A 24901-nucleotide genomic window follows, 5' to 3' on the forward strand; every position below is an offset into this window, starting at 1 on the left:
TTATCTGAGAGAGGATTTTAATATTTTGGACCCTCCCTTTTCAAGAGCTAGATCCGCCCTTGCACATACTTTGATCAGCTACCAACAAGTATTACTTTATGAAACTGGTTAAACGGACAAATTACAAAGTTTGCACATGAAAAAGCCTGCATACTGACAATAGACTAGAAAAGGTTTAAATACATGGGTGCCTTTCAAAGGAATTAAACAAAGTTCTTGAAAAGGACTGTTATTTGACAGAAGTTATAGTTGGGAATAATACCCTGTACTCCCTTAGGATTGTTTTCAGGATATTAAACTGTTTCTCAGCAACTTTGTAATAATTTCGTCAACATGCCTCCCTTTGTTGGTAATACACACAATCCATCAACAGAGGAGTGAGTGAGTTGGTTTTAACGCCGATTTTAACAGTATTCCAGTTATATTGCGGCGTGTCAGCTTAATGTGGGAGGAAAGCCCAAAGTGATGCAGGTCTCAGACGTTTACCAATTTTTGTGAAACCCATGAGCTCGGGTATGGTGCTGACAAACCCAGAAACATAATTGGGGCTAACCGGGATTCGAACCCACAATCATAGGTTTCTGGCGTGCCCAAGGAACGCAACTCTGCACAGCGTGTCATGGCGCCTTAGACGACTGGGCCACCATCAACAGAGGATGTGTTGATAGCTGACTGATGTACTATATTGTGGCCAGTGTGTATGTGAAGGACTTCTATACATGGCCTTAAGAGCCATAGCCAGTGTCTTGAGAATTCCATAATAGGCCTGAAATCATGTGACTGAAAGCTTTTAGATGATTGTAATTTGAGAGAGACAACACTTCGAGCAGTTTCCTTAACCAGATGGTGGGAGTTGTTGACGCTAGTCTGGTTATGGTGTTTACATGGTATGTTTATGCTGTGACTACTGACAGTTGGTGATGTAAGGGACCTCAGCTAGTCATAGATTCCAACTACCTCGGTAAGTGGATGTCACAGTGTTTATGGAATAGCTGTTTCTGACCTGCATGTAAAGTGGTCTTGTACACCATGTTCTACACTTCCATCTATTTTATTTCCAGGTGACAATGTGTGGGAAGACATTCACCCAGATTCTCAGGAATTTATCAAGGAATACCTCAAGCAATACCCAGAGGTACTCACATACGCTTGTTTAAACAAACTTTATGTTACTTTAAACCAGTGTTTGAAATAATTTTAAACCCCAAAAGACAGTCGGGCAGGTGACCCATAAATGTTGCCTGCTCATCTTCAAAGTCACCTGCAATCAGTCAAACATTATAAATATTGAAAGTTCGGTAAAAATAAGAAATAATCACGTCTTGATTCAGTTGAAATAATGAAAACAATTACTTGAGAATCTATGAGGAGTAATAAAATTGAATACAGAAGGTGGCTTAAAATTATCTGCTAGACAGCCGGGTAGGTAGATGAAAATTTCATGCAGCCCGATGGAAGTGTTACCAGCCACAGGCAGGCGGGCAGGCAGACAGGCATTTATTTCAAACACTGCATTCAACATAAAGACCTTCTTGTCTTCTGTTAAAAATAGGATGGAGGGGCTAACATATGTATTAGTCACCGATTCATTTAAACAGTTTGTTTTAATAGTTGGATGTGTGTGCAGCAGTTACTAAAAAGAGCTTTACTAATACCATTGGAAGATGTAATATGTTACACAATATAATTCTTACAAATCCTCTACCTCTATTACATCATTGCCATAAATGCTGTATTTTGGCTACAGTCACACTATACTAAGACTTTCAGATTTTCAACTGGGGTCCTCCTCACTGTCAACTATACAATATTAGTTGTCCTGAAAATAGCACTAACAAGAGCTTTACTAATACTATTGGAAGATGTTGTCTTACTAGAGATAGGTTGTGAACTATGTTGAGGTTTATAAGCTGTCATGCTTCATTGACTCCAGAAGAGAAACTGACTTTTAATCGTCTGCGAGTACGATTGTTACTGTTATTGTTATGATGAAGATGAGATGAACATGTTTCCCCCGACATTGTTTCAGAGACCGATGGTACGTCTGTTGAAGGGTCAGGTCGTCAGGACCGAGTGGAATGGAAAGTGGTATGTGTTATTGTTCTACTGTTTAACAAGGAAAATTGTCATTAATCTGGGATTTCTTTAGGTTATGCAGAAGCACTGCAGAGATTTTGTCTGAGGTGAATGTGTAAGACACTATTTGTCAATTGTCTGTGTGATCAAGTGATCCATGATTCTGCAATTATCTGTGGAGAGTAGCGTCCCTTAGCCAGGATGTGCTGATATAACTGTGCAGAGTAGCGTCCCTTAGCCAGGATGTGCTGATATAACTGTGCAGAGTAGCGTCCCTTAGCCAGGATGTGCTGATATAACTGTGCAGAGTAGCCTCCCTTAGCCAGGATGTGCTGATATTGCTAAGCACAGGAGCATCCCTTAGCCAGGATGTGCTGATATTGCTGTGGAAAGTAGTGTCCCTTAGCCAGGATGTGCTGATATAACTGTGCAGAGTAGCATCCCTTAGCCAGGATGTGCTGATATAACTGTGCAGAGTAGCATCCCTTAGCCAGGATGTGCTGATATACTTGTGCAGAGGACCGCCTCCGTGGTCTAGTGGTAGAGCATCCGCCCGGAGAGCGGAAGGTCCGGGGTTCGACCCCCGACCGAGTCATACCAAAAGATGGTACTTGTTGTTACCCTGCCTGGCGCTCAGCATTAAGGGGCTAAAACAAGGACTGGTCGGCTCGGAGTCAGTATACTGTGTCTGAGTGGGGTATTCATGTTAAACAGCGGCATGGTATCTCAGTGTGCTAGCACTATAAATCGGCATCAGTCCGGACTAGTACAAGCAGCCACACGCACACATGCATGCACGTCGCTATATAAGTGCAATAATCTTGGACGCGACGTTAAACCCCATTTCACCTCACCTCACTTGTGCAGAGAAGCGTCCCTTAGCCAGGATGTGCTGATATAACTGTGCAGAGTAGCGTTCCTCAGCCAGGATGTGCTGATATTGCTGTGCAGAATAGCCTCCCTTAGCCAGGATGTGCTGATATTGCTAAGCACAGGAGCATCCCTTAGCCAGGATGTGCTGATATTGCTGTGGAAAGTAGCGTCCCTTAGCCAGGATGTGCTGATATAACTGTGCAGAGTAGCCTCCCTTAGCCAGGATGTGCTGATATAACTGTGCAGAGTAGCGTCCCTTAGCCAGGATGTGCTGATATAACTGTGCAGAGTAGCGTCCCTTAGCCAGGATGTGCTGATATACTTGTGCAGTTTTGCATCCTTAGCCAAGATGTGCTGATATTGCTGTGCAGAATAGCACCCCTTAGCCAGGATGTGCTGATATTGCTGTGCAGAATAGCGTCCCTTAGCCAGGATGTGCTGATATTGTGTGGAAAGGCAACAACTGCCATGATTATGGTCCTGTCAGCCACATACCCATGAGATTCACCACGGTGGTAAACCTCTCTGATCACAGCCACTTATACTGGAATATGATAAACACAACACAGGATGTTTAGAGTGAATTTAGAGTCTCAGAAGAGTCCATTTTGATTGGTGTTATCTTGATCCTGCTACTTATGGCCATGTTGACAGTGATGCCTTGTTGACTGTGATGCAATTTTGGCTTCATCTTGATGTGGTGTCATGGTGATGCCATGGTGATGCCATGTTGGTGTCATCTTGATGTGGTGTCATGGTGATGTCATGGTGATGTCATGTTGGTGTCATCTTGATGTGGCGTCATGGTGATGCCATGTTGGTGTCATCTTGATGTGGCGTCATGGTGATGTCATGTTGGTGTCATCTTGATGTGGCCTCACGGTGATGCTATGTTGGTGTCATCTTGATGTGGTGTCATGGTGATGCCATGTTTACAGGGATGTCGATACTAAGAATGTGATGCCATGTTGTAGGTGGACAGCGAAGGTGATGGAGGTAGATGCCAGTCTGGTGAAGATGTTCTTCCAGGCCGACAAGCGAACTGAATCAATTTACAGGGGGTCTACCAGACTGGAACCTTTGTTTAAGGCACTGGTGGGTACACTTGGTCGTAGACATTCATTTCTCCATATCGCGAGGGCAACGAATTGTTACAACATTCTTCATTCTAAAGTTCACTGATTCAGAGCAAATTTCCTCCTTCAGAGGTGCAGCAGAACCACATTATTCTGCCCAATCCAGTTTCCATTGGGTTCTGTTAGATTAAAAGCTTCCAAAACTACCCTTATGTTAGAAAGTTGGAGGTTAAAACCTTGGTTCTTACCTCACATGTTCCTCTGTAACTTTAAAGTAGAGTCCACTATAACTGTCTAAAGTACACTGTGACACTGTAACTAAACTTCCAGTAGGTTCCACTGTAACTTTCAACTATATTCCTCTGTAACTATAAAGTAGATTCTACTGTAACTGTCTTCCTCTGTAACTAAACTACCAGTAGATTCGTCTGCAACTTTCCATAAGATTTCTTTGTTACTTTCAATGATTAACACTAACGTGAAACACTACATAACATATAAGGCAGTCCAGTAATGTGGGTGTCCTGCTTTGTAGGCCAATGCAGAGGCTATCAAGGCAGCAGGAAACAACAAAGCTAGACGCCACAATCTGGACCCCAAGGCCAACAGGAAGCCCCTGGTTGAGTATACCCGGGGAGTGTCCGAAGAAAACTCCAATAAATCCATGATCAAACAACCCCCAGCGACACCACCCACTGCCACGCCCCCACCATCAATAGCCCCAACGCCACCCCCACCCCAGGTTCTGGGCCCGGGGTACAACCAAAACCACCCTGCCGTCCAGGCCTACCTCCAGGCCCGGGAAGCCGGGACACAGCGGGCCCAGCTGGCTACAACCATCTCAGTGACGGGGGGAGAACACAAGAAGCGTCCTGTGGCCAAGAAGAGCACCGGCAGCCGCCCCCTGCCAGTCCCTCCCCCCGTGACCACTTCCGCGTGGGAGGCCCCCTGGCTGAAGCTTCCGAAACGTGGGGGGACGACCACTGTCACTGTCACTCCAGCGCCCGTCCCCAAGACCACTATGCCACAAGTGTCAGCTGCTGATAATGAAATGAGGAAAGGTGAGGACTGGATATTAATTTGAACATGTGCAATTTTGTTTGTGGTGCAGTTCCTTTTTTTAAGCCCTTGTAACGATTCCACAAAATGGCGAGAATCAGATTAAGGGCTTAAATTTAAGGGCTTTTCATTTTGTGACTGCTTCTTGTTTGGCTAAAGCTCTGGTGTGAATGAGATATCTTTACATACCGCTTGGTTATCCTATCCCCTTGTTAGATCCCCTTGTTAGTCATAATTTAATAAACCCATGAAGATCCAGGTAAGAATAGGTCTTCAGCAACCGATGCTTGTCCTAACCAGCGACTATGCTTGTCGTAAGAGGCGACTAACGAGATTGGGTGGTCAGCTCGCTGACTTGGTTAATGCATGTCATGGTATCTTAATTGCGTGGTTCGATGCCTATGATGCCAATCACTGGATTGTCTGGTCCAGACTTGATTATTTTCAGACCGCCGTCATATAGCTGGAATATTGCTGAGTGCGGCATTGAAAAACAAAGAAACAAAACTAAACATACACTACTGGGGACAATGAATAGACCTGTTACTGCTAGAAGAGTCTGCCAATGTGCTCTGAAGGATTTAGCCCACACTATATACCATTTATATACTTTTTTTCATTGAAGCTGAATTTTCCATTCCCACACACACACACACACACACACACACACACACACACACATACACACATACACACACATATATGAATGTTTGATCTGTACAACATGTTTCTGACCAGTACGTTGTCTGTGTCCAGCCTTCTACCAGGCCAGCAGCATCAGCAGCAACACTGTGGCCCAGGACATGGCCAGCGTCCTTCAGGAACGCCTCAAGACAGTGGACGAGGCAGACATAGGTGAGGGCATCTCTTCTTGTGACCGGAAACGTTACAGGCTCTACTTTTTACTGACACAAAAATGTAATTAATAAAGGATAAAGCTGGAATATTGCCGACTGTAGTGTTGCACAACACTCAATAACTGATATAGCTGGAATATTGCTGACTGTAGTGTTGCACAACACTCAATAACTGATATATTCGGAATATTGCCGACTGTAGTGTTGCACAACACTCAATAACTGATATAGCTGGAATGTTGCCGACTGTAGTGTTGCACAACGCTCAATAACTGATATAGCTGGAATATTGCTAACTGTAGTGTTGCACAACACTCAATAACTGAGATAGCTGGAATATTGCTGACTGTAGTGTTGCACAACACTCAATAACTGATATAGCTGGAATATTGCCGACTGCAGTGTTGCACAACACTCAATAACTGATATAGCTGGAATATTGCTTACTGTAGTGTTGCACAACACTCAATAACTGATATAGCTGGAATATTGCCGACTGTAGTGTTGCACAACACTCAATAACTGATATAGCTGGAATATTGCTGACTGTAGTGTTGCACAACACTCAATAACTGATATAGCTGGAATATTGCTGACTGTAGTGTTGCACAACACTCAATAACTGATATAGCTGGAATATTGCCGACTGTAGTGTTGCACAACACTCAATAACTGATATAGCTGGAATACTGCTGACTGTAGTGTTGTACAACACTCAATAACTGATATAGCTGGAATATTGCTGACTGTAGTGTTGCACAACACTCAATAACTGATATAGCTGGAATATTGCTGACTGTGAACTTAAAAGTGCTTGCACGAGAAGATTGTGAACCATTCAACTGTGCAGTGTACATGTTTGATGATTAGGTATGGAAATACATGTTAAGTGGTACCAAATTATGAAATATCAGCATTCATTCCTTAAAATACGTATGACCCAGTGATTGCCCTCTGCATTATTATTGTGTTCGTTTTAAATTTGTATGTGTATAGGATGCAGGATTTCCAGTTCTTGTCGTAAGAGGCGACTATGCTTGTCGTAAAAGGCGACTAACAGGATCGGGTGGTCAGGCTCGCTGACTTGGTTGATGCAAGTCATCGATCCCAATTGCGTGGATCGATGCTCATGATGTCAATCACTGGATTGTCTGGTCCAGACTCGATTATTTACAGACCGCCGTCATATAGCTGGAATATTGCTGAGTGCGTCGTAAAACAACTAACAAACAAACAGGATTTCCAGACTGGTAAAACCCTGATGTCTCAACCAATGGCATGTTGAGGTAGCAGGGACATCAGGCTCTTGGTGGTATTGAAGTTTGGACTGTTTTTCTGCAGATGAGGAGGCACTGGGAGAGAGGATGGACACGATGCTGGACTTAAAGGAAAAAATCAGGAAGAAATTCAGTGAGTATATCCAGTGTGTGGCCCCAGTGGTAACACAGATCAACAGTACTCTGTTTGTGTTGCAAGAGGCAAAACCTGGAATTATGGGAGACCTGTGCTGGTCGAAAGAGGCCACTTCATGAAGGGGGTGATCGGGCACAGGGACTTGGTTGATAGCGTGTCAAACATACCCCGGCGTAGATTGTTGCTCATATCAATTCCTGGATTGTCTGGTGCACATTTGATTATTTACAGGCCACCAGCTTGAATATTAGGCATGAAACGACACAGGAAGGTCACCATATGATACGTATCACGATACATAGGTCATATGATACATATCGCGATATGCATAATTTCGTCAAATCTCGTGGAAACTTCTTCAGAGCAGGTCCAAAGGGAAATGCTAGCTGTAGACACATGTTCGTAGTGATTATTTTAGTAGTGAACTAAAACGCTAATTACAACACATTTTGCAGTATTTGACTGACAAGAATGCTTGGGGGTCATTAAATGAGTAAATAATTTATTGTAGCAAGTGTATCTTCTTGTATCGATACAGTAAAAAATGTATCGTGTATCGTATCGTCTCATGAAAACTCACGATGCACCGGTGCACAGATGTATTGTTTCTCCCCTATTGAATATTGCTGAGTGCGGCTTTACGCAGCAAACTGAAAGGGTAGATTTTGTTGAGCTTGTTGATCTTTTCAGTCCCTCACTGCTGTGGCAAGAAGTGCAAGAAGAACAATGACGAGGAGCTGGAGAAGCTGAAGGGACGCAGTACACTGCTCAAACCTCTACTGTGTGGCTGGGAGAGGTAGGTTGCCTCCCTTAGCTGTGCCAGGATAGGCTTAGAATCAGTTTGAGGCCCAGATTTGCGCTTTCTGTCATAACTATGCTCTGTCCTCACCAAATCTGGTTTCACAAAAGTGGGAAATGACTATGATCACATCACTTTGGGTTCCAGGGATTGGTCCTGACCTGCTCAGAGGCCGATACTCTCCTCCAAATTTTCAGCAAATGTCAGCAGAAATCCCAGATTGGAATTACAAATTTCCCCAACTCATATTAACAGTAATAACTCAGGCAACACTTTTTTTATTTCTTGGTTTACAGATTTTAAACTCATTTCAAAAGTGAGGTAGGCCAATGTAACAAAAAATAATCAAAAAAACTCTCAGATTTGTTTTACTTGACTTTTGTCCTAAAAAGTTAGGTAGGTATAACAAAAAATATTCTGGAGTTACAAAAGTGTAACAGCTCAGTTTTTCAAGAACATTTTATTATATCCCTGGCACACAGCTTGTGCACAAATGGCAATATAACAATATTCATGTTATGGGTGGCAATGCATGAAAGATGCTGCTATTTTGGCAGCATGGGCGATGTTTAACTCATTCAACACCAGCCAACCAGAAGATTACTGCTGTAACACCAAGTTCCCAGAGACTCTTGTGTGATAGATGAAGCCAACATTTATCAAGGAAATTATCTGCTTGTAAAACATCTTTGCTACTACATGTTTGGCTATACACCATTTGAAAGGTCTAATTAATCCTATTGTAATTATAAATGTGAAAGTTATGTGTATCACATTATATAATAATTCATTTACAACTTAATTAAGTTTGTTTTATATAACAAAAATGAAAGCTAACACATTCATAACGTCCAGATTAAGGACCAAGGAAGCGAAATTTAACAATTATAGGCAAATATAAGATTTAATCAAATCCACTTACCTATTTCTTTTTTGTTTTCATTGTTTACGTAATTGGAAAATTATTTTAAAAAGAATTACAAATAGTATCTGTCATCACCCATTTCCCAATATTAGTGGCTGTCCGCTCACTATGAGGAAATACCTCCGTTTTCGAAGCTTCGTATGAATGACATGTTTGTCGAAGGCTGCCATGTCAGTATCCATTAAAAAGCTAATATTGTTTCACCGACATAATGATAATAGTAACATTGGATAAAAATTGGTTTCTAGTGAGGCTTTCTTGCCGAAATCTGCTACAAGGTTGGGGATTGGTCAAATTTAAGCATGTGACCTAAGGTATCCAATCAAATTAACAACAATGGTACCATCCTCGTGTATGATAATTTTCAGATTTTGACCAAACGTTTTGGTTAAATCATGTTATTCTGAACGTTTTAAGCAGGATATCGCGATCTATATTATAAATATGGAACTTCATGGATGTATTGTGCCAGGTTACGAGCTGTGACAAATATTTCTTAGGCATATATTTTAGCATTAAACATGGTGTCCGAGCTGAGAAATCGAGGCAACGAAAGCCGAGCTGCCATTTCACTTACATTACATGCGATCGCACAAAAAGATTGAAATAATAACTTAGATGTAAGTTTGACAACTTTTAGATATATCTTTGTTGATTATAATTATTACTTTGTATAATATATTTAAAGATATGCTTTTAACGTCTTTATTTTGCTGTTTGACATGTTCAATGAGGACCCGTTGTTGAAGTGTGTGTCCGAAAATATTATTTTCAATAACATTGCGGGAAACAGTGAATAATTTTTTAATCTGTCAGTAACAAATGATAACTTAAAATGGAATATGTATTTCAGACATTGCGGAATGAGATAGATTTAATAAATGAATGATATGATAGGGAGGTAAATAAAATGATATACAGTTTTGACGTGACTTGGTCGGTCTACCTGTCTGAGGTGTCTGGTGACTCGTGGCTTCTTGGCTGGTATACCGGCCAACAGTGTTGAAAAAGTTAAACTGGTCACCACTGCACTTTGCGTTGACAAGCTTCGATAGTGTTAGAGAAAGATCCCAGCGAGAAATATCAGAGTGACTTCCTTTCGCTTTACAATCGCGGAGGAAATGAAATCTTTCTTTGTTTGGATTTTTCATCCATTTTTTAAGGTAAAGATCGGCGGTAATAAAAAAAGAGTAATTATAAATTAATTTTTTTTCAACATTTAGACTTTGAAATAGCAGCGGATCCGAAAACCAAGTAATTAGAATAATGTCGCCTTATGCTATTGCTTTGTAGAAGGGAACACATATAGTGATTTAATCCTCTATTTCAAATAATTAATATATTTTGTCAATATCATAGAAACATGAAAAACAACACTGCAATAACTGCACTCCAGGTTGTATATACCTGAGAACCAATTGTTACAAATATATTAGCTTATTGTTAACTATGATGTATGTACTAGAAGTTACTGTGTGTTACAGACATGTATGTAAGCTACTGTGTGTTACAGACATGTATGTAAGCTGCTGTGTGTTACAGACATGTATGTAAGCTGCTGTGTGTTACAGACATGTATGTAAGCTGCTGTGTGTTACAGACATGTATGTAAGCTGCTGTGTGTTACAGACATGTATGTAAGCTGCTGTGTGTTACAGACATGTATGTAAGGTGTTGTGTGTTACAGACATGTATGTAAGCTTCTGTGTGTTACAGACATGTATGTAAGCTGCTGTGTGTTACAGACATGTATGTAAGCTACTGTGTGTTACAGACATGTATGTAAGCTGCTGTGTGTTACAGACATGTATGTAAGCTACTGTGTGTTACAGACATGTATGTAAGCTGCTGTGTGTTACAGACATGTATGTAAGCTACTGTGTGTTACAGACATGTATGTAAGCTACTGTGTGTTACAGACATGTATGTAAGCTGCTGTGTGTTACAGACATGTATGTAAGCTGCTGTGTGTTACAGACATGTATGTAAGCTACTGTGTGTTACAGACATGTATGTAAGCTGCTGTGTGTTACAGACATGTATGTAAGCTGCTATGTGTTACAGACATGTATGTAAGCTACTGTGTGTTACAGACATGTATGTAAGCTGCTGTGTGTTACAGACATGTATGTAAGCTGCTGTGTGTTACAGACATGTATGTAAGCTACAGTGTGTTACAGACATGTATGTAAGCTACTGTGTGTTACAGACATGTATGTATGCTGCTGTGTGTTACAGACATGTATGTAAGCTGCTATGTGTTACAGACATGTATGTAAGCTGCTGTGTGTTACAGACATGTATGTAAGCTACTGTGTGTTACAGACATGTATGTAAGCTACTGTGTGTTACAGACATGTATGTATGCTGCTGTGTGTTACAGACATGTATGTATGCTGCTGTGTGTTACAGACATGTATGTAAGCTGCTGTGTGTTACAGACATGTATGTAAGCTGCTGTGTGTTACTGACATGTATGTAAGCTACTGTGTGTTACAGACATGTATGTAAGCTACTGTGTGTTACAGACATGTATGTAAGCTACTGTGTGTTACAGACATGTATGTATGCTGCTGTGTGTTACAGACATGTATGTAAGCTACTGTGTGTTACAGACATGTATGTAAGCTGCTGTGTGTTACAGACATGTATGTAAGCTGCTGTGTGTTACAGACATGTATGTAAGCTGCTGTGTGTTACAGACATGTATGTAAGCTGCTGTGTGTTACAGACATGTATGTAAGCTACTGTGTGTTACAGACATGTATGTAAGCTACTGTGTGTTACATACATGTATGTAAGCTGCTGTGTGTTACTGACATGTATGTAAGCTACTGTGTGTTACAGACATGTATGTAAGCTACTGTGTGTTACAGACATGTATGTAAGCTACTGTGTGTTACAGACATGTATGTAAGCTACTGTGTGTTACAGACATGTATGTAAGCTACTGTGTGTTACAGACATGTATGTAAGCTGCTGTGTGTTACAGACATGTATGTATGCTGCTGTGTGTTACAGACATGTATGTAAGCTGCTGTGTGTTACAGACATGTATGTAAGCTACTGTGTGTTACAGACATGTATGTAAGCTACTGTGTGTTACAGACATGTATGTAAGCTACTGTGTGTTACAGACATGTATGTAAGCTGCTGTGTGTTACAGACATGTATGTAAGCTGCTGTGTGTTACAGACATGTATGTAAGCTACTGTGTGTTACAGACATGTATGTATGCTGCTGTGTGTTACAGACATGTATGTAAGCTGCTGTGTGTTACAGACATGTATGTAAGCTACTGTGTGTTACAGACATGTATGTAAGCTACTGTGTGTTACAGACATGTTTGTAAGCTACTGTGTGTTACAGACATGTATGTAAGCTGCTGTGTGTTACAGACATGTATGTAAGCTGCTGTGTGTTACAGACATGTATGTAAGCTGCTGTGTGTTACAGACATGTATGTAAGCTACTGTGTGTTACAGACATGTATGTAAGCTACTGTGTGTTACAGACATGTATGTATGCTGCTGTGTGTTACAGACATGTATGTAAGCTGCTATGTGTTACAGACATGTATGTATGCTGCTGTGTGTTACAGACATGTATGTAAGCTACTGTGTGTTACAGACATGTATGTAAGCTACTGTGTGTTACAGACATGTATGTATGCTGCTGTGTGTTACAGACATGTATGTATGCTGCTGTGTGTTACAGACATGTATGTAAGCTGCTGTGTGTTACAGACATGTATGTAAGCTGCTGTGTGTTACTGACATGTATGTAAGCTACTGTGTGTTACAGACATGTATGTAAGCTACTGTGTGTTACAGACATGTATGTATGCTGCTGTGTGTTACAGACATGTATGTAAGCTACTGTGTGTTACAGACATGTATGTAAGCTACTGTGTGTTACAGACATGTATGTAAGCTACTGTGTGTTACTGACATGTATGTAAGCTACTGTGTGTTACAGACATGTATGTAAGCTGCTGTGTGTTACTGACATGTATGTAAGCTACTGTGTGTTACAGACATGTATGTAAGCTACTGTGTGTTACAGACATGTATGTAAGCTACTGTGTGTTACAGACATGTATGTAAGCTACTGTGTGTTACAGACATGTATGTAAGCTACTGTGTGTTACAGACATGTATGTAAGCTGCTGTGTGTTACAGACATGTATGTAAGCTATTGTGTGTTACAGACATGTATGTAAGCTACTGTGTGTTACAGACATGTATGTGAGCTACTGTGTGTTACATACATGTATGTAAGCTGCTGTGTGTTACAGACATGTATGTAAGCTACTGTGTGTTACAGACATGTATGTAAGCTGCTGTGTGTTACAGACATGTATGTAAGCTGCTGTGTGTTACAGACATGTATGCAAGCTGCGTCCGAGTGGCCGCCGTGTCGTCATGTATCAGGGCCCCTGCCAGAGACGTCTCCGGTGTATAGAGGAAGTGGACCTGTACCTGTGTGTCACCGACTCACCCCTCACTATTGACCTGTTCTGTTTCGACCCTGTGCTACATGTGCACACTGAGTTTGTGCCTGTCAAGGTAAGGAGGCATTTGTATCATGGAGTAACTATCACCTTGCCCATCTCCGACAGAAATGCTTACCGTATTCGACGTAATAAGCGCCCAGGGCGCTCTCTAAATTAGAAATAGGGGGCTCTTATTAGAATATTATTTTGGTGGAAAAAAACAGTTGAAAGATAAATTTCGTGGTTTATACTGACGGTCTGAACTGTTTATATACGACAGATATATTTTTCCAGAATTTAATTGCCCATAATTAAGGGTGCATATAACACACAAGTGCGTATTATAAACGAATAAATAAGTCTTGTGTACATTGATCAATCGGAAGGGATGCTAATTGGGACTGTTCACTTGCCAATATATTAGCAAATTTCGCCGTGGGCGCTTATTACGTCGAATATCTGTATTTTTTTTACATCATGTTGTGTGTCGGACGCAACCTAGAATAAGTGTGAGATAACATAACCATGATAACAAAGACAGTTGTCAGGATGTATTTTAGGCAAGGAAAAATATATACAGAAATTGGGGTTAAATTGGACAATGAACTGTAGAGTAGCAGAAGAGTTGTTTAGATGTATTGTTAGATAATACATCCTAGCAATGCTTTTGTTAGGCGGCCTCCATGATTGAGTGGCTAGATTCCCAAGAGCAGAAGGTGGGTGGTTCGAGGGCCCGGACGCGTCATACCAACAGACGTTATAAGATGGTACTTGTTTTTACCCTGTCTGGCACGCAGCATTATTGGGATAAAACAAGAACTGGTCGGCACGGAGTCAGTATTCTGTGTCTGAATGGGGTAGATAGATATGTTAAACTGCAGGATGGTATCTCAGTGGGCCAACTCTCTGGACTTATTAAAGCATCCATGGACGGATGCATGCACATCGCAATATAAGTGCAATAATCTTAAAAGCATTGTTAAAACACATTTCACCTCACCTATCCTTTCAAGGCTTAATGATAAGCCCAAGGTGCTGTCCGGACATATGTATTTAAATAATGTCTTGGTTGTGTGAAATTGATAGACATGTGCTTCTTTCCAGACGTTTTGTGATATCAAGGATTTGTCGTATGGCAAGGAAGCTGTCCCAATATCGTGCATCAACGGGATAGATCGGCAGTACCCTGACTATGTGGAGTACTCCAACCAGAGGATTCCCGCCCAAGGGGTGAAGCTCAACCTCGACTCCGACTTCCTCATGTGCTGTGACTGTACAGACAACTGTAGGGTAGGTGCAAGACTCTGACTTCCTCATTATTATTGTTGTTGTTGTTGTTGTTGTACAGAGTACAATAAAAAATGCAACAAAGAGGGTTTGGGTGATCTTGACAGTCAGGCTGGTTAGGCTTATCATCAGCTCAGGGTCCTAGCCCCCTCTACACTTCTCAAACCCGCCCAGAACTTTTCAGAGAATGTGAAAACTCCCAAAACTATGCAGCCTTCTGCATTACCCAGATTATCAGAAGGGCTTTATTCCTGGTAGCAAAGCCAGGTACTCTCCCAATGTTAGTCAGCAGTTTGGGAGGTACCAAACCTAAGGCATCGAGAACAATGGGGAGTCGAACAACTTGGTAGTTGGGATGAACGCGTGACATTTGGAAAGCGAGGTCTGCATATTTGCCATGTTTTTCCTGAATCTTGTCAATCACATTAGTGTCAAAAGGTACAGAAAATTCAATAATGTAAATGATTTCATTCGATTTATCAAAAAGGACAAGACATTATTATTATAATGCAGGTATCCAGGTACTAGTATCTGCTCAAATGAGGTTTCATATTGTTCACGGACTAGTGGATCCGTTTTGCATTCCAGTTATCATTCTCAACTCCCTGGGGAGTATACAATCCAAGCTGTCTACAGCACTTAGAGGGTTTTTAAATCCCCCTCATGTGCTATTCAGACAACTTAGATGCCAAATTTAAGCACCACATGAGGTTATTGTATGCATGTTTTGTGTGGGATGTGTTCAGTCAGATTGCGTGATGGTGTTCCAGGACAAGTCCAAGTGCCAGTGTTGCCAGCTGACCATCGAGCACACCGAGGCTCTGGGACCAAACTACAGGGACCCCTCTGCCGGCTACGAGTTCAGGAGACTGAAGGAGCCGATATTTACAGGGTGTGTACTGTCAGGTGTATAGTTTGGGGTCTGGGTGGGCCTGGTGTCTACCAACTGATATCAGCAGGGTGGAGTCAGGTATATATTAGTCAGGGTCTGGGTGGCCCTGGTGTCTACCAACTGATATCAACAGGGTAGAGTCAGGTATATATTAGTGGGGGTCTGGATGGGCCTGGTGTCTACCAACTGATATCAGCAGGGTGGAGTCAGGTATATATTAGTGGAGGTCTGGGTGGCCCTGGTGTCTACCAACTGATATCAGCAGGGTGGAGTCAGGTATATATTAGTGGTGGTCTGGGTGGGCCTGGTGTCTACCAACTGATATCAGCAGGGTGGAGTCAGGTATATATAAGTGGGGGTTTGGGTGGACCCAGTTCTAAGGTGCTGCAACTCTCCTCTTATATCTATAACTGGTCACATTTTCAAGGGGGCCACCATTTTGTTTTCCTGAACCTGTACCAGATTTTATTTTTGATCTGGAAGCCTTATTCGTAAAGATGGTTTATAGATTCTTAAATATATGATTTGTAGCCAGTTGGAGATGTAGAAGTGCGCTGTTCATTCTACAATGCAAATCTGCTAACTTTTCAAAAGGGATGATCTGTAGCCCCCAGTAATGACAGAAAGAAAAACGGGTAAGGAATGCGGGAATAACCACAGCTGCTGGCTGTCTGCAAAAGTTACAGAGAAATTATGCAACTACCATTCATTTCTTTCAGAATCTTTGAGTGCAATCCTCGTTGTAAGTGTGACAGTCGCTGTCACAACCGGCTGGCGCAGAACGGACTCAACCTGCGTCTCCAGGTGTTCAAGACAGAGAAAAGGTGAGACACAAGACCTGCAGGTCAGGACAGTTACGTTGGAGGAGACGTTGTACTGGGTACTACAGGGACATGTACAGTGGGTATCTTGCTGTCTTCTGATTTGTACTCTTCCCTAAATTTAATTGAGAAATGCATCCTTGCAGACAACTGCAAGATACTTGAATGGCAGGGTGGGTGTATAAATTGGTGTGACAAACCGGTCTCGGTTTCATTTGTAAAGTGGAGCATCGCATGCCTCATCAATAGATTGCTGTTGTGGTGATTGTGGTGTTCATATAAATCATCGCTGGACATATTTGGCATACTGGAAGTCTGCAGTGAACCTGTTTCAGGCAGTGCTGAGCATATTTGGCATACTGCAAGTCAGCATTGAACCTGTTTCAGGCAGTGCTGAGCATATTTGGCAAGTCTGCAATGACCAGTTTCAGGCAATGCTGAACATATTTGGCATACTCAAACTGATATGTTCAGTGGTCTACGAGGGTACTTTTCTGTATGGAAATTAGATGACATGCTGATCTATTGTCAGGACATTTTAGAGACCTCAGTTTGTCGATTAATTACTTGTGAAGTTTGTTGACGTTGTCTTTGTATTTGTTTTTGATTGGACGAAAATAAACAGATCAGTTTCTGTTTAACTGTTTTGTAAGTTGTTCAGTGACTTTTTGTATTTAGGGGGTGGGGCCTGCGTTGCCTTGACGACATTCCAAAGGGAGGCTTCATCTGTATCTACGCTGGGCAGCTGTTGACGGAGGGCGGAGCGAATGAGGTAACATACTAGATGTAGGGATGGTAAAACTCATGTCAAAAGTAGCAGATGTCCACAATACTATCAAGTTGTCTTTTCTTTTGATCAATTTCACCAGGCTGTTGAGATTCCAGTCTAAAATGTCCCTGTTACACTTTCATGATGGGGAAGTATGGGCGATGGATAAAATGGCTGCTGAATGTGGATATTACTTAAATAGGCTGCCCTGTGACCCCTGCATAACCAGCACCTCTATACACACATACATGATGATGATGATGATGGAGATTTAACGAGCCCTACCAGTGTTGCTGATTTCACACTCAGACAAGTGCACATACAGCTAACCTGTGAAGATCCGGGTTAGAATAGGTCTTCAGCAACCCATGCTTGCCGTAAAAGGTGACTACTATACCTGTCCAAATAGGCGACTGAAGGGATCGCGTGATCACCCTTACTGACTTGACTTGGTTGATGCATGTCATCACAAATTGCAGGGATCAGTGCTCATGATGTCAATCACTGGATTGTCTGGTCCAGACTCAATTATTTACAGACCGCTGTCATAAAGCTGGAATATTGCTGAGTGAGGAGTTAAACAACAAACAAACAAACAGCTTGTATTTGAGGTCTTATGTATAGGAACATAACAAGGAAGCCAATGGGCTAAACGGAAGAGAAGCATACTGGTATATATAACTTAAAATAGCTTATTCAGTATTCACATGATGAAAGGGCAAGAAGTAGCCCTGAAATGTTGTAACAAGGTGTAAAGGAGTTGTTATCCATAAAATGTTTTGTCTTCCGTGTGTTAACCCATGTGACTGACTCCGATGAACATGCACTGTGGTCCTGGCAGGATGGGGGCGGTCGGGTAGCCTAGTGTTTAAAGCGCTCGCTCGTCACGCCGAAGACCCGGGTTTGATTCCCGACATGGGTACAATGTGTGAAGCCCATTTCTGGTGTCCCCCGCCGTGATATTGCTGGAATATTGCTAAAAGCAGCGTAAAACCATACTCACTTACTCACTCTCCTGGCAGGACGGTAAACAATATGGTGACGAGTACCTGGCCGAGCTGGACTTCATCGAGGTGGTGGAGCGACAGAAGGAGGGGTATGAGAGCGACGTGGAAGAAGATCAGGGCATCGGGGGGGACGATGATGAAGATGCTGAAGAAGAGGGGGATGAAGCAGTCACGAGTGACACGTCCGACAGGTCAGCATCACCACATCCTTTTGTCATACAGTATAAGACCGTGAAGATCTCGGGTAGAATAGGTCTTCAGCAACCCATGCCTGCCGTAAAAGGCGACTATGCTTGTCGTAAGAGGCGACTTACAGGATCAGGTGGATTGACTTGGTTGATGCATGTCATATCCCATCGTATCCCAATTGCGTGGATTGATGCTCATGATATCAATCAATGGATTGTCTGGTCCAGACTTGATTATTTACAGACCGCTTTTATATAGCTGGAATATTGCTGAGTGTGGCGTTAAACAACAAACAAACAAAAAAACAAAACAATTCTACAGTATGATTTGAAAATAGGCCTGATGTTATATATATATATGATGCTTTCCTCATCAGGGGCTGCAGGTTGATATGCAGAGTTATGTCCCCTTGACTTGTGAGGACCTGGTGCTTGTGGGCTTGAAATCTGAGATTCGCTCACACAATAGTGTTGACAGAATGTGATACCTCATATATTCGGTGTTATGGTGGAAAATAATAGGTCAAATGGGGATTCAAATTCTAAAACTGAAAACCTCCGGGTCTCTCTCAGTTTAGTACAACACTGCATGTTCTTCCACATAACAGACAAGGGGCGGTCAGGTAGCCTAGTGGTTAAAGCGCTCGCTCGTCACGCCGAAGACCAAGGTTCGATTCCCGACATGGGTATAATGTGTGAAGCCCATTTCTGGTGTCCCCCTTGGTGATATTGCTGGTATATTGCTAAAAGCACTCACTCACTTAACAGACTAGAGGTGTTTGATATAACTGGTCTACCACGTTTTGAAATACTAATGAATATGTATCACAGTACATTTGAAAAATATCAGCACCTTGTAGTATTCAAAATCATTCTTATTTTCATCTTGTTGCCAAAGTTTACAAGCATGATAAGTCGAATTGAAATGAAATTTAGAAATAAGCAACAGATTCAGTGATCAAAAAAGGAAAACTTTTCGCTACCAGCATCCTTTAAATAATGTGTCTATTATGCATGCAATGTGAACATAGCAAAACTCAATAAAATGTATGGGCCCATTTATATTCAGTTTCATAACAAATTAGAACGCATGAATTATAATGTGCATCACATTACATGAATCACTCACTGTAAATTAGAATACAAAAGTCAGGTCAATACCCATTACGACACAGGACTGAGCTTCATGACTGGCTGTGCAGAGTGGATGTGGGTTAAAATCTCACAATTTTCCGACTGTCAACCTTGTCTTACAACACCGTACCAATGTTTGTGTGTTTCCTCTCTGTTGTAATTGTCTTTCAGGTTGGGAAATAAATAAATACTGTTAACATGCAACATTAAACTACCACTTGGTCCTTATTCACTGGAAACACGGCTTCTGTACTGCCTTGTGTATGTTGAGCTGAGAATTATTTTTCGTCACAATTGAACTATTTGTTGTCCACACTGGAGAAAAAGAGTTCAAACTAGAAATGAAAATTAATGTAAGGTTGGTTAATTAGTCGTACCATGTTTTCAGAACAAACCAGGTTTCTTTTATGTACAGTGAAACCTCATTAATCCAGACGGTATGGTTCTTAACCACCCGGATTAATTAATTCCCAGGTAAGCAGCAAATAGATTTGTAGACATATGCTTGAAAATAATAGGTTATAATAATGTTAAAAGTAAACCTCCGGAACTTGAGATTTCTGGACCAACTAGGTCAAGGATTCTCTGTGTTTAGCCCCAGGTATGCAGGTATATTGTTGGAGTCTCTGTCGTGTTTTGGTTGTGTTTGTAGATTACAGTATTAATGTGTTACTGCATATCATGGGCTTAGCACTCTGAGGCCGTGGAGATTCATCGGTTCCTGTGGTGAACCCCACGACTCTGTGTTACAATGGGTCAGACCTCACCTATTTCCATGCAGACCCTGTAAGTCTTTCTCTGTGTGTATGGCTTGTATTTGTACTGTGTTCTGTCTCTGCTTCAGTGACTTTGCTGGTGAAGGAAATGACCAGACTGTAGAGCACAAAGAGCATGCCACCAGGTAGGCGCACATGTCCAGGCAACATGGGAGTCCCGGGAAGAATCAGTCCCTAGTAGTGCCATGTTTGTCTCACTATGGGGTCCCGGGAAGAATCAGTCCCTAGTAGTGCCATGTTTGTCTCACTATGGGGTCCCGGGAAGAATCAGTCCCTAGTATGCCATGTTTGTCTCACAAGGGGTCCAGGGAAGAATCAGTCCCTAGTAGTGCCATGTTTGTCTCACTATGGGGTCCAGGGAAGAATCAGCATGTTTGTCTCACTATGGCGTCCCGGGAAGAATCAGTCCCTTGTAGTGCCATGTTTGTCTCACTATGGGGTCCAGGGAAGAATCAGTCCCTCGTACCACATTTGTCTCACTATGGGGTCCCGGGAAGAATCAGTCCCTATTAGTGCCTTGTTTGTCTCACTATGGGGTCCAGGGAAGAATCAGTCGCTAGTAGTGCCATGTTTGTCTCAATATGGGGTCCTGGGAAGAATCAGTCCCTTGTAGTGCCATGTTTGTCTCACTATGGAGTCCCGGGAAAAATAAGTCGCTAGTAGTGCCATGTTTGTCTCACTATGGGGTCCCGGAAAAAATAAGTCCCTAGTAGTGCCATGTTTGTCTCAATATGGGGTCCAGGGAAGAATCAGTCCCTTGTAGTGCCATGTTTGTCTCACTATGGAGTCCCGGGGAAAATAAGTCGCTAGTAGTGCCATGTTTGTCTCACTATGGGGTGCAGGGAAGAATCAGTCCCTAGTAGTGCCATGTTTGTCTCACTATGGGGTCCCGGGAAAAACAAGTCCCTAGTAGTGCCATGTTTGTCTCACTATGGGGTCCAGGAAGAATCAGTCCCTTGTAGTGCCATGTTTGTCTCACTATGGGGTCCAGGGAAGAATCAGTCCCTAGTAGTGCCATGTTTGTCTCACTATGGGGTCCTGGGAAGAATCAGTCCCTAGTAGTGCCATGTTTGTCTCACTATGGGGTGCAGGGAAGAATCAGTCCCTAGTAGTGCCATGTTTGTCTCACTATGGGGTCCAGGGAAGAATCAGTCCCTAGTAGTGCCATGTTTGTCTCACTATGGGGTCCTGGGAAGAATCAGTCCCTAGTAGTGCCTTGTTTGTCTCACTATGGGGTCCTGGGAAGAATCAGTCCCTAGTAGTGCCATGTTTGTCTCACTATGGGGTCCCGGGAAGAATCAGTCCCTAGTAGTGCCATGTTTGTCTCACTATGGGGTCCAGGGAAGAATCAGTCCCTCGTACCACATTTGTCTCACTATGGGGTCCTGGGAAGAATCAGTCCCTAGTAGTGCCATGTTTGTCTCACTATGGGGTCCAGGGAAGAATCAGTCCCTTGTAGTGCCATGTTTGTCTCACTATGGAGTCCCGGGAAAAATAAGTCGCTAGTAGTGCCATGTTTGTCTCACTATGGGGTCCCGGGAAAAATAAGTCCCTAGTAGTGCCATGTTTGTCTTACTATGGGTTCCAGGGAAGAATCAGTTCCTTGTAGTGCCATGTTTGTCTCAGTATGGGGTCCCGGGAAAAACAAGTCCCTAGTAGTGCCATGTTTGTCTCACTATGGGGTCCAGGAAGAATCAGTCCCTTGTAGTGCCATGTTTGTCTCACTATGGGGTCCTGGGAAGAATCAGTCCCTAGTAGTGCCATGTTTGTCTCACTATGGGGTCCTGGGAAGAATCAGTCCCTAGTAGTGCCATGTTTGTCTCACTATGGGGTCCCTGGAAGAATCAGTCCCTTGTAGTGCCATGTTTGTCTCACTATGGGGTCCAGGGAAGAATCAGTCCCTCGTACCACATTTGTCTCACTATGGGGTCCCGGGAAGAATCAGTCCCTATTAGTGCCTTGTTTGTCTCACTATGGGGTCCAGAGAAGAATCAGTCGCTAGTAGTGCCATGTTTGTCTCACTATGGGGTCCTGGGAAGAATCAGTCCCTAGTAGTGCCATGTTTGTCTCACTATGGGGTCCAGGGAAGAATCAGTCCCTTGTAGTGCCATGTTTGTCTCACTATGGAGTCCCGGGAAAAATAAGTCGCTAGTAGTGCCATGTTTGTCTCACTATGGGGTCCCGGGAAAAATAAGTCCCTAGTAGTGCCATGTTTGTCTCACTATGGGGTCCAGGGAAGAATCAGTCCCTAGTAGTGCCATGTTTGTCTCACTATGGGGTCCAGGGAAGAATCAGTCCCTAGTAGTGCCATGTTTGTCTCACTATGGGGTCCTGGGAAGAATCAGTCCCTAGTAGTGCCATGTTTGTCTCACTATGGGGTCCAGGGAAGAATCAGTCCCTTGTAGTGCCATGTTTGTCTCACTATGGGGTCCTGGGAAGAATCAGTCCCTAGTAGTGCCTTGTTTGTCTCACTATGGGGTCCTGGGAAGAATCAGTCCCTAGTAGTGCCATGTTTGTCTCACTATGGGGTCCTGGGAAGAATCAGTCCCTAGTAGTGCCTTGTTTGTCTCACTATGGGGTCCTGGGAAGAATCAGTCCCTAGTAGTGCCATGTTTGTCTTACTATAGGGTCCAGGGAAGAATCAGTCCCTCGTACCACATTTGTCTCACTATGGGGTCCCGGGAAGAATCAGTCCCTATTAGTGCCTTGTTTGTCTCACTATGGGGTCCAGAGAAGAATCAGTCGCTAGTAGTGCCATGTTTGTCTCACTATGGGGTCCTGAGAAGAATCAGTCCCTAGTAGTGCCATGTTTGTCTCACTATGGGGTCCTGGGAAGAATCAGTCCCTTGTAGTGCCATGTTTGTCTCACTATGGAGTCCCGGGGAAAATAAGTCGCTAGTAGTGCCATGTTTGTCTCACTATGGGGTGCAGGGAAGAATCAGTCCCTAGTAGTGCCATGTTTGTCTCACTATGGGGTCCCGGGAAAAACAAGTCCCTAGTAGTGCCATGTTTGTCTCACTATGGGGTCCCGGGAAAAATAAGTCCCTAGTAGTGCCATGTTTGTCTCACTATGGGGTCCAGGGAAGAATCAGTCCCTTGTAGTGCCATGTTTGTCTCACTATGGAGTCCCGGGAAAAATAAGTCAATAGTAGTGCCATGTTTGTCTCTCTATGGGGTCCAGGGAAGAATCAGTTCCTAGTAGTGCCATGTTTGTCTCACTATGGGGTTCAGGGAAGAATCAGTTCCTAGTAGTGCCATGTTTGTCTCACTATGGGGTCCAGGGAAGAATCAGTCCCTAGTAGTGCCATGTTTGTCTCACTATGGGGTCCTGGGAAGAATCAGTCCCTTGTAGTGCCATGTTTGTCTCACTATGGGGTCCTGGGAAGAATCAGTCCATTGTAGTGCCATGTTTGTCTCACTATGGGGTCCAGGGAAGAATCAGTCCCTAGTAGTGCCATGTTTGTCTCACTATGGGGTCCTGGGAAGAATCAGTCCCTAGTAGTGCCATGTTTGTCTCATTATGGGGTCCAGGGAAGAATCAATCCCTAGTAGTGCCATGTTTGTCTCACTATGGGGTCCAGGGAAGAATCAGTCCCTAGTAGTGCCATGTTTGTCTCACTATGGGGTCCAGGGAAGAATCAGTCCCTTGTAGTGCCATGTTTGTCTCACTATGGAGTCCCGGGAAAAATGAGTCCCTAGTAGTGCCATGTTTGTCTCACTATGGGGTCCTGGGAAGAATCAGTCCCTTGTAGTGCCATGTTTGTCTCACTATGGGGTCCTGGGAAGAATCAGTCCATTGTAGTGCCATGTTTGTCTCACTATGGGGTCCTGGGAAGAATCAGTCCCTAGTAGTGCCATGTTTGTCTCACTATGGGGTCCTGGGAAGAATCAGTCCCTAGTAGTGCCATGTTTGTCTCATTATGGGGTCCAGGGAAGAATCAATCCCTAGTAGTGCCATGTTTGTCTCACTATGGGGTCCAGGGAAGAATCAGTCCCTTGTAGTGCCATGTTTGTCTCACTATGGGGTCCAGGGAAGAATCAGTCCCTTGTAGTGCCATGTTTGTCTCACTATGGGGTCCAGGGAAGAATCAGTCCCTTGTAGTGCCATGTTTGTCTATGGGGGTCCAGTGCAGAGCAGGCACCCAGTATCTCATCTATATCATAGAAGGATGAGAATATTTGGTTCTCAGTGTGACCCCGAGGGAGTGGGGTAGCCTAGTGGTTAAAGTGTTGCCGAAATACTGCTAAAAGCAGCATAAAATCACCCTCTCACTCACTCAAGTGTGACCTTTCTGAATGTGTCATCATACCCTGACGGCATGGAGTGTTGCTCATGCTGTCAACCACTTGTTTACCCAGATCCAGCTTGAGTTATAGGCTGCTTTACTATAGCTGGAATAATGCTTGCTGCAGCCTGAACCATTTCCTCTCCTCCCTGCACGTTGCAATGTTTG

The 24901-nt window shown here is 43.0% G+C and overlaps 1 protein-coding gene across 6 annotated transcripts in view; it reads left to right on the top strand.

The window, feature by feature from the left end:
* LOC124120055 (histone-lysine N-methyltransferase SETDB1-like) overlaps positions 1-24901 on the top strand; it is a 74290-nt gene that overhangs the window by 17353 nt on the left and 32036 nt on the right. For 5 of the 6 annotated variants that reach the window (XM_048386124.1, XM_048386126.1, XM_048386127.1 and 2 more), the window contains exons 11-24: positions 1062-1135; positions 2030-2088; positions 3924-4044; positions 4561-5086; positions 5841-5939; positions 7283-7351; positions 8045-8150; positions 13463-13646; positions 14678-14863; positions 15631-15752; positions 16472-16576; positions 17252-17345; positions 18365-18540; positions 20516-20572. In XM_048386124.1, coding sequence (XP_048242081.1) covers positions 1062-1135; positions 2030-2088; positions 3924-4044; positions 4561-5086; positions 5841-5939; positions 7283-7351; positions 8045-8150; positions 13463-13646; positions 14678-14863; positions 15631-15752; positions 16472-16576; positions 17252-17345; positions 18365-18540; positions 20516-20572 — 1978 coding nt within the window. The remainder of the gene's footprint in view (positions 1-1061; positions 1136-2029; positions 2089-3923; positions 4045-4560; positions 5087-5840; positions 5940-7282; positions 7352-8044; positions 8151-13462; positions 13647-14677; positions 14864-15630; positions 15753-16471; positions 16577-17251; positions 17346-18364; positions 18541-20515; positions 20573-24901) is intronic. The other variant, XM_048386129.1, reaches the window with a different exon arrangement.

The sequence above is a fragment of the Haliotis rufescens genome, unplaced genomic scaffold, assembly GCF_023055435.1.
Source record: "Haliotis rufescens isolate VD_foot unplaced genomic scaffold, xgHalRufe1.0.p SCAF_6, whole genome shotgun sequence".
In the NCBI taxonomy this organism is placed as follows: Eukaryota; Metazoa; Mollusca; class Gastropoda; order Lepetellida; family Haliotidae; genus Haliotis; species Haliotis rufescens.